Below are 14220 nucleotides of genomic sequence, written 5' to 3'. Positions count from 1 at the left end.
CCTCGCACCTCGCACGGCAGAATTTAAAATATGAGAAGAATGAGAAGAAGCAATAATTCAGCAGGCTAGAGTGCACGCTGTCTCCGGAATCTCGTATCAAGAAACCCGATTCAAAACTCATGACGTTGAGAGGTGTAGATCTTGGTCGAAATATCCCGTTGCATGTATCACACCTATAGTTGTCTGGACGTCGAGGACTGTATTACGAGTAGGAGAGCCTCGTCGATGTAATCTGGAAAAAGGTAGGGATTGCCATGTAGCCAATTAGGGGTCGCAAGGCTGAAGGGCGTAATGTTGAAACCTTTCGTCAGGATTCAGATGCCAGTCAAAAGTTGTGCGGAGAACGGGAGGGAAACCATTGCCACCCCGAGTTTGCGACATACCTAGGTCCATGTCCTTCTTGCGCATTTGAGCCGCCCAACGCAATTTCGAAGGAGCCCACAGATCGAAGAGTCAGATCATGCGCGCACCGATCCAGCGATTCGAGACAGGAGAAGGTCCATCTCTACAACGATATGGCGGCGGAAACGACGAGGCCACAGCGCCAGGGCGTCACCGTCACCCGCGAGACGAGGCTATCCCGACGCCGAAGAAGGAGAAACCCCCGAATAACCCTCTAGTCAGGGGCATTTCCGAGTTTTGCAGGGTACTGCAAGATCGCCACACTGAAAATGAGGATACCTTCTCCCCCATGTCTCCACCAGCCTCAGACATGCCAAAGCGGTACACGCTCTACCCACCGCTCCTCCTCCTTCCGGCGAATTTCACCACGCAGAATCCGCGATGGACGGCGTTCTATCAGGCGCTTGGTGAGAGCGACAACATGGAGCTGTTTAGAGTTATTGCTGAGAAGGGGTTTAAGGGGATGGCGGTTTCGCGGATCGCGATCAACGCGCCGATTGCGGCTGAGATTGAGGAGCGAAGAGGAGACGACGGCTTTGCTGGTGGTGGTGGTGGTGCCGGAGACTTCTACAGGGTCGAAGAAGACACCATCAGGCAGAATGATGCGTCGACCACCAAGGAACAAAACGTCCTCCGCTGTCCTTCGGGTCTGCTCCCGGTGTACGGCGACTGGGGCCCCATGCCCGACCATGACGACAGACAGCAAAAGCATAGAGGCAGGATCCTCCATCCCACCGTCCAGGACTTTGACGCGGCTTTCTGGACATCCACGTCTCAGCTGCAGGGAATTGCGCAGTGCTGGGCTCCGTTGTACACGATGTTCAGTCGCGGGAACATCTCCGAGAAGGCAAGGATACTCGGATTACAGTCCCACTTCCCTGGGCTTGCTGAGTCTGAATTGAACCAGCCCATCGGCGATGTCGACGTGGTCGATTTCTACATCGGCATTGGATACTTCGCATTCTGTTATCTTTCTAGAGGCGTGCGACGAGTTTACGGCTGGGATATCAATTCGTGGAGTATTGAAGGGTTGAGGAGGGGATGTGAGAGAAACGGATGGAGGTGCTTGGTAGTCAGAGTTGGTGAAGCAGGGAGTTTGCAAGGGTCGGGAAGCGTCAGGGATTTGGTAGAGGAAATTGCAAGGGGCGATCACGCAGACAACCGGGAGGCGGCGGTCAGGTGCGTTGCCTTCCTGGGAGACAACAAGTGGGCATGGAAGGTTCTGAAGGAGATGCAACACGAATGTGCCAGGATTGATAACAACGAGGGAAGGGTAGGATCGCGATTCAATGTCAGACATGCGAATCTTGGACTCCTTCCATCTTCCAGGGCCAGTTGGCAGGAGGCTCTCCAGGCGATAACAGGGTTGAGCGAAGGTGGAACTGGTGGATGGTTGCATGTCCACGAGAATGTCGATGTCCGGGAGATCGATGCAATGAAGCTGGATATTGTGAGGGATATTGATGGATTGGTAAAGCGAGAACCCGGGTGTCCTCGCACAGTCTCTTGCCCACATGTTCAGCAGGTGAAGACATATGCGCCTGGCGTAATGCACTGTGTATTTGATGTCGAGATCAAACCCAATGGCTGATGTCCCTTCCCCCCTCCGCCTCATCTCTATTTGTAGTCTTACGGATCCTTCCACGCCCGTGCCCTGCCAGGAACGCCCTGTAAAACATCACGACTGCCTCCTAAATTTCATTGGGATGTTCCTCTCCACAATACTCTGTTTTTGCTCTCTCAGTATGCGATTAGCCTCATCTTCCCTCATGTCATGTTTCCTGAAATGTTCTATATCTTCTGGATGGATCAGATCCTCCTCTTTTGTGTTTTCATCATGGTATTTCTCGAAGTGGTGAATCTCGTACTCGTATTCGTCGTCGCCGTGGTGGCCTGGCCCTAACCCAGAGTCTGGGAGCTTCTTGCCGGCGCGTATACCTTCAAGCCATTGATCGCGGGTGATGATGCCGGTGCTATGAGGATCAAATAGTTTAAAGACCTCAAGGACGGTCTTGTCTTTAACATCGGCGGGAGTGGACTTCAGAGATTCGTCATCCAGGCCATATGTTCGGCGGACCTCGTCAGGTGTCCAAGAGCCGTCGTTGTTGAAGTCATGCAGCGAGAAGAATGAGGCCGGGTCGAAGTTGGAGATATCTGTGTGTGTGTCAGTTAGATGGTTTCAATTGACCCAGGACTTGTATCACGTACGGTGTTCTTCTTGCATGTGGTACAACGCCCAGTCGTCGGCTGGATTGGCCAATTCCTCCTGCGAGTGTGAGCCATGAGCGCTGGTCAACCCAAGAAGAGCAATGAAGGCTGCTACAATGGTCCTCATTGCGGCTAAGAACTTCTTCTGTATCCCGTGGCTTGTTACATCAGTCGTGAACGTGGCTGAAGGTGAGATTCTCCCCGGGTCATGACTGCAGGGTGATTGTTGCTACGAGGAATGACATAATGTTGGCGCAGGAGATCGAGGACCTATGTACTTAGGGAGTCTCGTTGTTGCCACGATTAGCCCCCTTGTGCCCTGGCTTGGCTCGTTCCTGGCGATCGCGACCGCCAACGGGCTAACCACACCATGGCCAAGCATGGCTTAGTTTCTGAGATAGGCGCTCTTCTCTACTTCCTTGCACATTGTGCCAGATGGTGAGGGAGGGTGACTGCTGCAAGAGTGATAGATCTGAAGCATTGAGGTAGGAAGGCACCGGTCAGACAAACCTGATTCCAATTTTGTCACCATGTAGTGAATTTGTTTGCTTGCCTGCGCGCTACCCGCCATCCCCAAGTCACTGTCACTTTGCTTCACTTTACTGCCCGCGCAAGATTGTTGCAACCTCTTAAATATTCACGGTGAGATCGGTTCAAAACACGTCTTCTCTTTCCTTGGTATCACTCTCGCGCCTTCTCTCCCCATCGCCAGGATGGTGGAAGCCGATCAGCACGCCGCCGTAGAGGCAGGGGCCTCTATAAGTGATCTCGATCAGTCTCCGCCAGACGACCTCACAGACTCTAGCAACGAATCTGACTCCGAGAACACCAGTTCAGACGGTCAGACAGACCAGGAGACCAACAAGGCGACTCTCAATAAATATATCATTACTCACGCTGATGACGACGACGAGACCCACACATCCAACCTTCCCGAGAACGAACAGTCAAAGAGCATTATCGCTCAAGCCCGAGAATACCAGCAAGAACTCTTTGAGAAGGCCAAAGAAGAGAACGTGATCGCTGTTCTGGACACCGGGAGTGGAAAAACCCTCATTGCTGCGCTCTTGATCAGACATTACCTGCAACAGGAACTCATTGATCGAAGTCATGGCAAACCAGCAAAGATTGTCTTCTTCCTTGTCAACAGCGTCCCCCTCGCTCGACAACAGGCCCGCTTCCTCTCCAACAATCTGCCACAGAAGGTCATTCCCCTCTTCGCCGATGCCTCGGACGATCTGTGGAAGAAGGCAGAATGGGACAAGATTTTTGCGGAAAACAGCGTCATTGTGTGCACAGCTGCGGTGCTGGACTCGTGCCTGATGCACTCATACCTGAAAATAGGTCAGATCTCACTTCTTGTTGTCGACGAAGCCCACCACTGTAAGAAGGACCATCCATATTCGACAATCATTCGAGACCACTACATCAGGTGGAAAGGTGACAGACCTCGTATTTTCGGCATGACAGCGTCCCCTAGCGACTCAAAGCGAGATATTGACAAAGCTGCGGAGGATTTGGAAGCTTTACTGCAGAGTAAGATCGTGACCACGAATGATATGTCCGTCTTCGATTTCGCACCTCGAGCCGAGGACGTCAGATGGTACTATCCTCCACTGAATGCAGGATTCGAAACTGGTCTATATTCGCAACTCTTGCCATTATGTGGCTTCCTCGAAGATCTAGCGCCATACTTCCGTTTCGCTCGCATGGCTTCTGGACAACTTGGCGCTTGGGCAGCAGACAAAATCTGGCAGTACGCCTTCCCAGCATCTGAGAGCGAATCAGCCGTCATTCTTCGAAAATTTGAACGAAGCCCAGTTTACACTGAGATGACTGAGAACGAGAGACGACTGGCAGCTTTAGATTCTGTCCGTGAGGCCATTTCAGTCGTCCAAAATCATCCCTTCGGGCCTCTAGAGATCGACTCGGACCAGGCTGTATCTTCTAAAGTGAGAAAGCTATATGTCGAGCTCAAAGAGCGCTTTTCGATTGCCGCTACGACTCGGTCAATCGTATTTGTCGAGGAAAGATTGACGGCGCTCATTCTCTGCGACATGTTCAAGTCACTCAGTCTCCCGAATCTACGGCCGGGCGTCCTCATGGGTAGGGCCTTAGCTTCGAACCTAAAAGGTTCGTGGAAAGATCAAGAGGCAGTCATGGAGAAGTTCCGCACCGGCATCATCAACATTATATTTGCTACCAGTGTTGCTGAAGAGGGCATTGATATTCCCCAATGCAACATGGTGATCAGATTCGATCTGTATAAAACCCCAATTCAGTACATGCAAAGTCGTGGCCGGGCTCGGATGAAGGGCTCTATTTTTGTCCACATGATCGAGGAAAATAATCAGTCCCAGGAAGCAGACGTCAATTTTGCCATTGCCCAAGATGACTATATACGACGGTGGTGTCAACAGCGTCCTCCTGATCGACTATTGGGCCGCGGCTCGAAACTGAAACAGCTCATGGCTAAAGACGCAAGTTGTCGAAGTTTCCAAACTTCTTCTGGCGTCCTTGCGAACTACTCCAATTCCCTTTTGCTCCTGAGTCGGTATGCAGAGTCCTTGAAGAAGATCGGTGGCGCCTCGTCAGAAGTGTACGAGGAGATGATAGGTGTCGAAGAAAACATGTTTCAGTACAAGGTCATACTTCCTGTCACCAGCGACCAGCGCACTGCTGCAGTCAAGGGCGCCAAAGGCGAGCCGCGCACAAATAAGGTGCTCGCGAAGCGGTCCGCTGCATGGCGTTGCCTTTTCAAATTACGCAAAGCACAACTGTTGGACGAGAATCTCAACAGCATCTTCTTCAAAGCCAAGCCAGCTAATCTGAATGCCAAAACCGCCGTTCCCGACCATAAGGACAGCTACGACAAGAAGGTGAAACCGGATTTCTGGGTTGGGAGTGGTGCAACATTGTCAACGCTACCAATGAAACTCTTTGTCACGCGTGTCTCTGTTGAGCCAAAATCACCATCCTGGAGCACTGATGGCTTGCTACTGCTGACGCGTGCATCTCTTCCAGATATTCCCACATTTTCCGTCTATGTAGACGACAATGTTGAGAAAAAGGTCACATTTAAGCGATTCATTCAACCAGTGGCAGTAACGGCGGACCAGATCGAGTCTTTGACGACATTTACTCTTCGTGGGGTGTTCTACGATTTCTTTAATAAATTCTTTGCTCACAAATCGACATCTATGAGCTACTGGCTAGCACCCCCCGCCAGGGGAGATCTGAAAGACACCTTTGAGTCTATTGTCAATATGGACGAGCTTTTGGCCGCGCAACTCACTGAACGCCAGAGATGGAAGCCATTTGCAAGCGCGACAGAGGCACAAGAAAACGCAGAGAAATGGTGCAACGCATTTCTCATCGATCCAGGAAGCGGAAAATGGCGTTATTTCACAGGTGACGTCTTGCGAGGAAAATCTATCTGGGACCCTATTCCAGATAGTGCAAAGGCCATTCAGAAGAGATTCAAGAACACCATTATTGAATTTTCTGACAGCACGTGGGGAGCAAACAGAAAAAATGCCGAATCTGTTGCTAAGATGTATGATCCAAATCAACCTGTGTTGGTCGCTAAGGTTGTCACAGCCGGTCGAAATTTCTTAGAGGAATGCCCCAAAGATCGAAAACGGTATGCCATGTGTCACATTGCCCCCCAACCGCTGGAACTTGGTCGAATATCGTGCTCGGTGGCCCAAACTTGTCTACTGTGGCCTTCTATCCTGCATCGCTTGGAAAGCTACCTGATCGTCGGGGAAGCACTCAAGAAGCTTGATCTGATCGAGGTGCCTCTAGACCTTGGTTTAGAAGCTTATACGCAAGAGGGCCATACCAAGGCGGACGGCGCCGAAACCGAGTCACGAAGTCTGGATTGCCGTGATGTTGAACTTCAACTCGGCAAGAAGGAGCCAGAGGCGGCTATGAATTATGAGCGATTGGAATTCATTGGAGACGTTCTCCTCAAGATGATGACCACTATCACAGTTTACAACCGCACAACGTGCGACGAAGAAGGCATGCATTGCAAGCGTATGGACCTGCTCTCCAACAGCCGGTTGTGCACCACTGCGTCTGCTCCCCACTACGAGCTTTTTCGCTACATCCGCTCTGCAAATGATCATTGGCGTGACACATGGTACCCTGAATTCTTGGAGCTGGAGAGAGGTCGAGTCATCAAACTGACAGACAAACACCGCAAGCAAGCGCTAGGGAAAAAGACCATAGCGGATGTCTGTGAGGCAACTATTGGAGCATGTATCATGAGCAGTCGTCACTTGCCCACGGAGGAGAAGCTCGATCTCGGGATCAAGGCGATCACTAAATTTGTGGAACATCCTGATCACGCTATCAACTCCTGGAGAGAGATTCTTCCAATGTACAAACCGGCGCCTTGGGTCGCAGAAATGAACGACCCGATTGCCAATGATTATGCCGATAAGCTCTTCGAGGCCACCGGCTATCGGTTCAAGAATCCACGTCTTGCGCGTTCAGCGTTTACCCACTCGTCTGACCAGCACTCGCCAGTTCAAAATCTTCAACGACTCGAATTTTTGGGTGATGCTTGCCTAGATTGGGTTTGCGTGTGGTGGTTGTTTTCCACTAACTCGACTCGTGGTCCTCAATGGTTAACCGAGCACAAAATGGCCATGGTATCGAATAAATTCCTCGCCGCCTTGGCGGTTATTCTGGGATTCAACAAGTGTCTCTACGCTCATAGTATTGCCGTCTGCACAGATGTAGCCAGCTATGCATCCGCAGTCCAAGAGGCCTGGGGGCAAGAGAACGTGAAACCCGACTTCTGGACACGAGTTGCACCCGAACGCCATGTACCAAAGGTCCTAGCTGACCTAGTGGAGAGTTACTTGGGCGCTGTGCTTGTCGACTCCGGCTTCGACTTGCGGGAGATCGAGAATTTCTTCGAGAAGCACGTCAAATGGTTCTTTCAGGATATTGAGGCCTACGATACCTTTGCAAACCGTCATCCAACTACCTACCTTTACCGTCTGCTTGAGCAAGAATTTCGATGTCGAAAATGTTCACTAATTGCGACCGAAAACAGTTTCCAGCCCACCACAAACACCTCTCGAGATAATGGTCACGATGATGATGAAGACGCTGGGGGAAGAGGAGAAAATGGTGACGAAGCTGTCTCTGGAGTGATGGTGCATGTAGCATGGTTCGTGCACGGAAACATGGTGGCAGTGGACAAAGGAACGGGAGAGAAGTACGCCAGGGTCCGAGCGAGTCGGGCTGCCTTGAAGAAACTGGGCAAATTGAGTGTCGACCAATTTAGGAGAGATTGGGGCTGCGATTGTGCGAGCAAAGAGAAGAATAGTGAACACGATGCCAAGGACGAGGCTGTGGACGGGAGTGTTGGCGAAGAATAGACAAGATTGATGAAGCAGCCTGGCTGGGGAAGTCAGATGCATACAAACTTGACTTGGCAAGGAGACACCGCGAGATCACCACGAGGTTCCTCCTTTGGTATGAAGCTTAAGAGGAGTAGTTGTGGTGGTCGATATCTCTCGTTCGACATCTGGTCGGCGCGAACTGGCAGAAGAACACGGCGAGTATCAAGGCACGACATGTACAAAATGTTTTTTTTTTTTTTTTTTTTTTTTGCAGAAGCAAGCAGAAGGCGTGAGAGCAGGGCGAATTGAACAAAGCGCTCGGAGCCTGCACAAGTGTCCTCTGCACTCTGTGTGTACTCGCACATTAGTGGCACGCAGGTGGCATGGGTAAACTATGACCTAGTTAATGCAGGTACAGAAGCACCACCACCGAGTCACTGACGAATTATTTTTTTTTCACCGCATTCGTTCCGATCGAATAAGTCTTGAAAGAGGAATTGAAATTAAATGCACACACCACAGAACAGTACAGCCGATACCTGTGTAATCTCCGCAATCAGTGACGGCACAACACGATGGAGGGTTCCGGACGGAGGGAGGTAGAAATATGTAGGTATCTAGGGAGGCGGTACCGATGTATATATAGATCGCCCACATTTTTCTCCCGTGTTTCCTAACCACAGCACGCCTAAGCATGTATGTACCGCGAGAACGTTGGGACATATACTTAGGTACCTAGGTAGGCAAAGGGGCCCTCCCCTTTCCCCTTGTTCCTTGCCATGTGATGCAAACCCCGCGTTCTTGCTATCTATCCACCATTCATCTCTTTTCTCCATCTCTCGTCTGTGGTCGTGACCCCGTGCTGCCCCGCTGCATTTGCCCTGGCTTGCGATTCCCATCCTCGCTGCTGCCACCGCCAGCAGCAGCAGCAGTAGCAGTAGTATGTTCCGGTTCGTGCTCAGGAGGGAATAGCTCCTGCACCAAGCCCGGGAGAAACCGATCCAAGCGCCTCACCGTCTCGGGCCAGATTTGAATCTCCCCATTTTCGTCATCAAGGCCGAGTGGGCTACGAGGAGTTATTTTGCCTCCTGCCCATATAATATCCTGGGCGTGGCGGCCGAGATATCCTGCCCCGTCCATGACGAGCAGCGTGTTCTTCACGCCCTCCCGGACAGCCTCCGCGAGCGCGTCGCCTTGCTGTTCAACCACGGTGCCGGCGTTCATCAGCCGGTCGAGGAGTTCGAGGGTCTTGATCCACACGTCTGTCATTTTGTTGCTACTGCCACCTTTCGCTGAAGTGGCCTTCTGTTGCTCTTCATCATCATCTTGCTCTCCTTCCTTTTCGTCATTCTTTTTTTGGTCGTCATCTTCGGTCTGAGTAACGAGTGTGATGTCGTTCAACCTGTCCAAATACCTCAGAAAGACCTTGCACAGTAAGCCTCCCATCTGTGCTCGGGTCTCGTTCATCCCCGCCGGATCCAACTGGTATATTTCGGGCTTCAACAACCTAAGTGTAAGCGGAAATAATACCTCGTCGAATATCGCTGTCCATTCTGTATGTTGGTCGTCCTCCGTGCCTTTCTCATCTGCCACAGTCTCGGACAGCAACGTGCGCTGCAAGGCAGCCAAGGCACGGTGTCTCACTTCACGACAGGGATTAACACATTGCGCGCACAACGCTCGAAAGATGGGACTCCAATACGCAGCCCAAGCCTCATTCCTCTCCAGGTGACTTTGGTCGATTAGACCCGGGACACGATTCGTAAGCTGGTAGATCAATCCAACAGCTTTATTCGCCCTTTGAACAGCTACGATGTCTTCCGGTTTCGCGGGCTTGGCTTGCCGGCCCTGCTTCGCGGCAAAGTCGCGACGCTTTTCTTGGATCGAGCCGATCGAGCCGGCGGATGCAAAGTCATTTGCAAGGGAAATGGCTGATTCGAAGTTGTCTGCCGTCAAAGCTTGTTGGTCTTGTGCCTTATTCGGCGACGAAGTGGAAAGCAGCGTGAGGATGTCAAATACACGATCTGCCTCGGTTTTGTGCTGATGGAGACGTTGTAACGTTGACCAGAAGTCGGGAGACTTTGTGATCTCGTTGCGCAAGGCGGAAGGAGAGCCAATGGAATTGGAGAACCCCTGAGTTATGGTGGAAGCTGTTCGGTCGAGCACAGCGTCATCGAAACTTGAAATCGCGTGGAGGACGACGGGGGCACGCATAAAGTCGCAGGTCTGTGTGATTTGTTGTGAGCGGCATGCTTTGACATGAAACGGAAATTGAGAGAAGAGGGATGTCTTGGGTGGACTTACGTAACTATACCGCAATAATTCAAGGAGGTAATGCACAACTCTAGACGCAGCGAGAGGATGGAGATTTGAAGCATCTCTGACAGCGTTCTGTAACGATCCGGTAAGTTGCTCTCCGGCTGCAGCAATCGTTTCGTCGTCTCTTAATGTGAGCAGCGTTGCAAGCTCGAGAAGAAACACGGTGCCAGGATCGTACTCCGGTCCAGCTTTTGGCATACGGTGGCCATTGACCCTGACAGTAACGGGAATTGGGCGTTCAGGCTTAACGCTGACGACTGGTGACAGTTCTTCCATCTGCGACAGCAGAGCAGACACCACGTTTTTAATTTGCGAGGCAGGAAGTGAGGCCATATGTTGGAGGACAGTGTCAGGTCGACATGCCTTCACGCAGTCCACACATGAAAGTGTATTTTCGAGCTCTTCTTCCGAAGGCTCTGGTGGATCGTCGGCAGCATAGCTAGAGAGATAAGAGGTAAACGTTGAGAAGATGCCGCTTTCGCTGAGTCGGCCATCTCGATCGATGACTTGTGAAGGTGATTGTAGAGGTATCGGACCAAGGCTTTCGAGTCTATTTTCCTCGAACTTTGGCAATGTGATAAGAGAATTGACAAACAGGTTCCGTAAGATGCGCACGACGTAAATCCAAGTGTCGCCAACGGCATCCTCATGGCCCTGCAATATTCTGAATAGTAACACGGTTGATAATTGTGCTCGAAAGTCTCGTCCGAGCCTCACAGCCAGCTCGCTGACCATGATTCTCTTCTTCCCAACCTGAACTTCTGTATTCAAGGATGTGCTCGGAGGAACTTCTGCAGCTAGCCCGCTGATATGACTGACGCTGTAGACAATACGGTCAAAAGCTTCAGTAATTCTATATTTTGCTGCGATCTGCGCGCATTGATCGAACCCGACGACAACACGAGAGAAAACGGCATCATCTGAGGCTGACATGAAGACATAGCAGAGAGTTGCAATGATTGGTTTCCAAGTTGCCTTAAACATTTCTGCGTCAAAAGCGTTAGTGTCGCACAACTCTAGAGAACCGGCGTTGTGCGTTTTCAGTAACAGCTCCTTCCAAGCGTATTCGAAGGCATGTTTGTTTTCGTGCTCGTCTGGGAGAATGATCTCGTTCTCTTTGATGGCTTCGTAGATATCCTGCAGTAATTCTGTGGAAAAGTCGTTACCGGCATTGACGCCCCGGAGATTCCGCGCAAAGTCCTCATAAGACATTCGCTTCTGTGTCTTCGCAACGTTTGGGTTATACAAATCGGTGTTTAGCATGATGATCGCATATGCCAGGACGAAGGCAGCATCTTTGTCTGCAATCTCCTCGGATGCAGCGGTTCTGCAGTATTTTTCCGTGAAGGTGTTGACGATTCGTGAGATAAGTGCCGCTTCCCCAGGAAGGCGGAAAGAACCCAACATTTCCCGAAGGGCCTCGTCGATGCGTTTATCCTCGAAATCAAATAGCCCGATGAAGGCTGTCAACAGTGGTTCATTCGACTTCTTGGTCAGAAACTCTCCCAGAACCTTTTTTGAGACGTGCGAGGTCCCTTTCAAGAACTGAGCCACCTGTACAGGATCATCTGGATTTTCTATGATGCCATTCTTGACCAGATATGCCACTCCTGCTTTCGGATCGTCGTTGAATTTGGATGCGCCAGCCTTGATGATCTTCTTCCTCGCTCGCTGTAATCGTATCTGGTCTATTCGCCCTTGTGACCATGCTGGCATTTCGTGGTCAAGCCTCTCGGCTATAAACTGGACGAAGCTCAGCAATGAATCCAGACACAGCGGTGGTACATTTGTGGTACTCCAAGTAGCAGAATCTGGGAAGGCATTCCGCGACAGAAGGCCAACCATGTCTTCGCAAAGGTCCTGCCTGTCGACTTCGCAGTCATAGTTGAGAAAGAGTTCCGCCATGAAGCCGGGAATGCGGACCAAGGTGCCAATACTTTCAACCATGGCTTCTCTGGCTTCCGGCCTCCTAGTACCGCCTTCCAGACCCAGCTTTTGCCTGTCCTTGATTGGAACCGGGGTTGACCGACCGCTGCCCGGCTGCGATGGTGCTGGTTTCACTAATTTGGGGGATTGTGGCACACCCTCATAGAGCGACGAATCAATCCCTGGCTCCTGGGGGATATCCACCCGTGGATGCAGACAAGCGACCAAGTACGAAAGGAATAACTCTTGCTGCAGCTTAAGCAACTGTCGGCATGTAGCAAGCAGCGAGCCAGCGACACGCAGAGAGCTGTTTAACAAAACCATATTGTCCGATCTGACGAGCTGGAACAAATGCCGACAAAGATCATCCTGGACTAGTGCTGCCAAAACAGGCTGTTTCGCTATCGAAGGCCCAGAAACTTCTAGGGCAACATCGATAATTCTGAGGGCCATGATGCGCATCGCGTCTGTATGTGTCTTGTCATGTGGATCAAGAAGATCAATTAGAACGCGGAAGAGCTCTTTGATGGAGGGTAGGGCGTATGGCTCAACGTTTTCGAACTCGTCTTCCTTCGCCGGGGCGGTGGTATTCTGCGGCTCTGTGGAAGATTTGGATCCAGTAACGTCTTCGACACTGGATCGCCCGTCAACGTCAACACTAGGCCTTTCTGGTTCGCCATTTCCCATGACGCTGCCCGTCATCGGCGGTTCAATCTTCAGCTCTTCAGTCGCACTAAGGAGAGTTGTCCTCGTATTCGACCGACTTCTCATTTTCGGTATTTCTTCCACCTTTAACGATTTCAGTCTGCTGAATACTACCTGGCACATGGTCACCATGGCCATCTCGGCAGACCTCCTGAGAACCTCTGAAAGCCTTGACTGACAGCACATGCTTAATCCGGTACTCATCATCTCGCAGATACTCTCGTCGCCCAACAGCTGGCCCTCTGGCCTGGATATGACCAACTCCATGAGTCTCAGGATGCGCAGCAAAACCACCTCATCCGCCGCTGTGTCACTAGCTTCGAAACGGCAGTGAGTGATCGCTGCACTGAGGAGGTGCATTCCCTGAGAGATACGTGGTGACCTGACCGTGATAATGTTGTACGCGAAGAACTTCGTGATCGAGATCACCGCTAGACTAGTAATCGCGGCACTCGTCGAAGAACTGCGTATGACTTGCAGGAAAGGGTGTAGGAGTTCGGGGGCATCCACGGCGGCCACGTCTCGACAGCCCGCAAGATCTCTTCTGAGACGTGCAAAGGCAGTTAGCAACGGGTTATCTTGCATGCTCTTGCCCTTTCGACCTCGCAGACCCCATCGACTAGCAAGGCTGGAATTTTCATCGTCTGAGGTGTTGGGAACGTTCAGCCTGGCCATGCCAGGATCCAGTATCACGGGCCCTTTACTCCCCCGGCGACTTTGCGAGGACGAGCGTAGAAAGTCCTTCTCTTGCAGCCTTGTAGCCCCTCCACCCAGGATTGCAGACACCGAAGACTGCGCCCAGCGGGCATGTTTCCGCATCGCAGACGTGATTGTTATGCATTCTTGGGTAATGAGGGCAATTGGGTCAATTGCAATTGCTGGTGTGCGATCGAAGGTCATATCAGGGGCAGCTGGTGTCATGGTCTGTAGTTGTGAGGGAAAAGGCTGTGGTATCGTGACCCTAGGCCCGGGTACATTGTTGCTGCGCTCAATATCATTCATGGCGGCCATGGTGGGCGAGTGGAGGTGTTCCAGGTTGTTAGAGTCCTGGATGTGAGGCGTTCATTCTGGCTCTGTCCGAGGTACGCTTTCTCCGCCGTCTGCTCGAGTTTCCTGCTGCCAGATTAATGGAAGATGTTCAGGGAAAGCCGTCGCAACATTCTCCTGCACAAACATATATATCTGTCCACAAATGGGCGCCTGGTACATTCGCCATACGCTGCCATGCCGCCTCAATATGAGTGAAGTGTCCGCAGTTCTTTTCAGGAAAGTTTCCCGGAGCCATCCACGTGACATT

At 51.4% G+C, this 14220-nt stretch overlaps 4 protein-coding genes across 4 annotated transcripts; 2 read left to right on the top strand and 2 right to left on the bottom strand.

Moving 5' to 3' along the window:
* Positions 1–460: 460 nt before the first annotated feature.
* A1O5_02044 (uncharacterized protein) lies at positions 461–1993 on the top strand (the record flags this gene model as incomplete). The annotated part of the gene is made up of 1 exon (XM_007742660.1): positions 461–1993. One exon carries the CDS (start codon positions 461–463, stop codon positions 1991–1993), a length of 1533 nt encoding a protein of 510 aa, XP_007740850.1.
* An 87-nt stretch (positions 1994–2080) lies between these two features.
* On the bottom strand, positions 2081–2737 carry A1O5_02043 (uncharacterized protein; the record flags this gene model as incomplete). Its single annotated transcript, XM_007742659.1, has 2 exons — positions 2081–2556; positions 2611–2737. 2 exons carry the CDS (start codon positions 2735–2737, stop codon positions 2081–2083), a joined length of 603 nt encoding a protein of 200 aa, XP_007740849.1.
* Positions 2738–3323: 586 nt separating this feature from the next.
* Positions 3324–8009, top strand: A1O5_02042 (uncharacterized protein; the record flags this gene model as incomplete). Its single annotated transcript, XM_007742658.1, has 1 exon — positions 3324–8009. The coding sequence occupies one exon, from the start codon at positions 3324–3326 to the stop codon at positions 8007–8009; it is 4686 nt and encodes a 1561-aa protein (XP_007740848.1).
* Positions 8010–8792: 783 nt separating this feature from the next.
* A1O5_02041 (uncharacterized protein) lies at positions 8793–13934 on the bottom strand (the record flags this gene model as incomplete). Its single annotated transcript, XM_007742657.1, has 2 exons — positions 8793–10199; positions 10278–13934. 2 exons carry the CDS (start codon positions 13932–13934, stop codon positions 8793–8795), a joined length of 5064 nt encoding a protein of 1687 aa, XP_007740847.1.
* Between the last annotated feature and the right edge of the window lie 286 nt (positions 13935–14220).

The sequence above is a fragment of the Cladophialophora psammophila genome (genome assembly GCF_000585535.1).
Source record: "Cladophialophora psammophila CBS 110553 chromosome Unknown aczJe-supercont1.2, whole genome shotgun sequence".
Taxonomy (NCBI): Eukaryota; Fungi; Ascomycota; class Eurotiomycetes; order Chaetothyriales; family Herpotrichiellaceae; genus Cladophialophora; species Cladophialophora psammophila.
The sequence above is the reverse complement of the archived record's forward strand: the minus strand, read 5'-3'. Positions and strand labels throughout refer to the sequence as shown.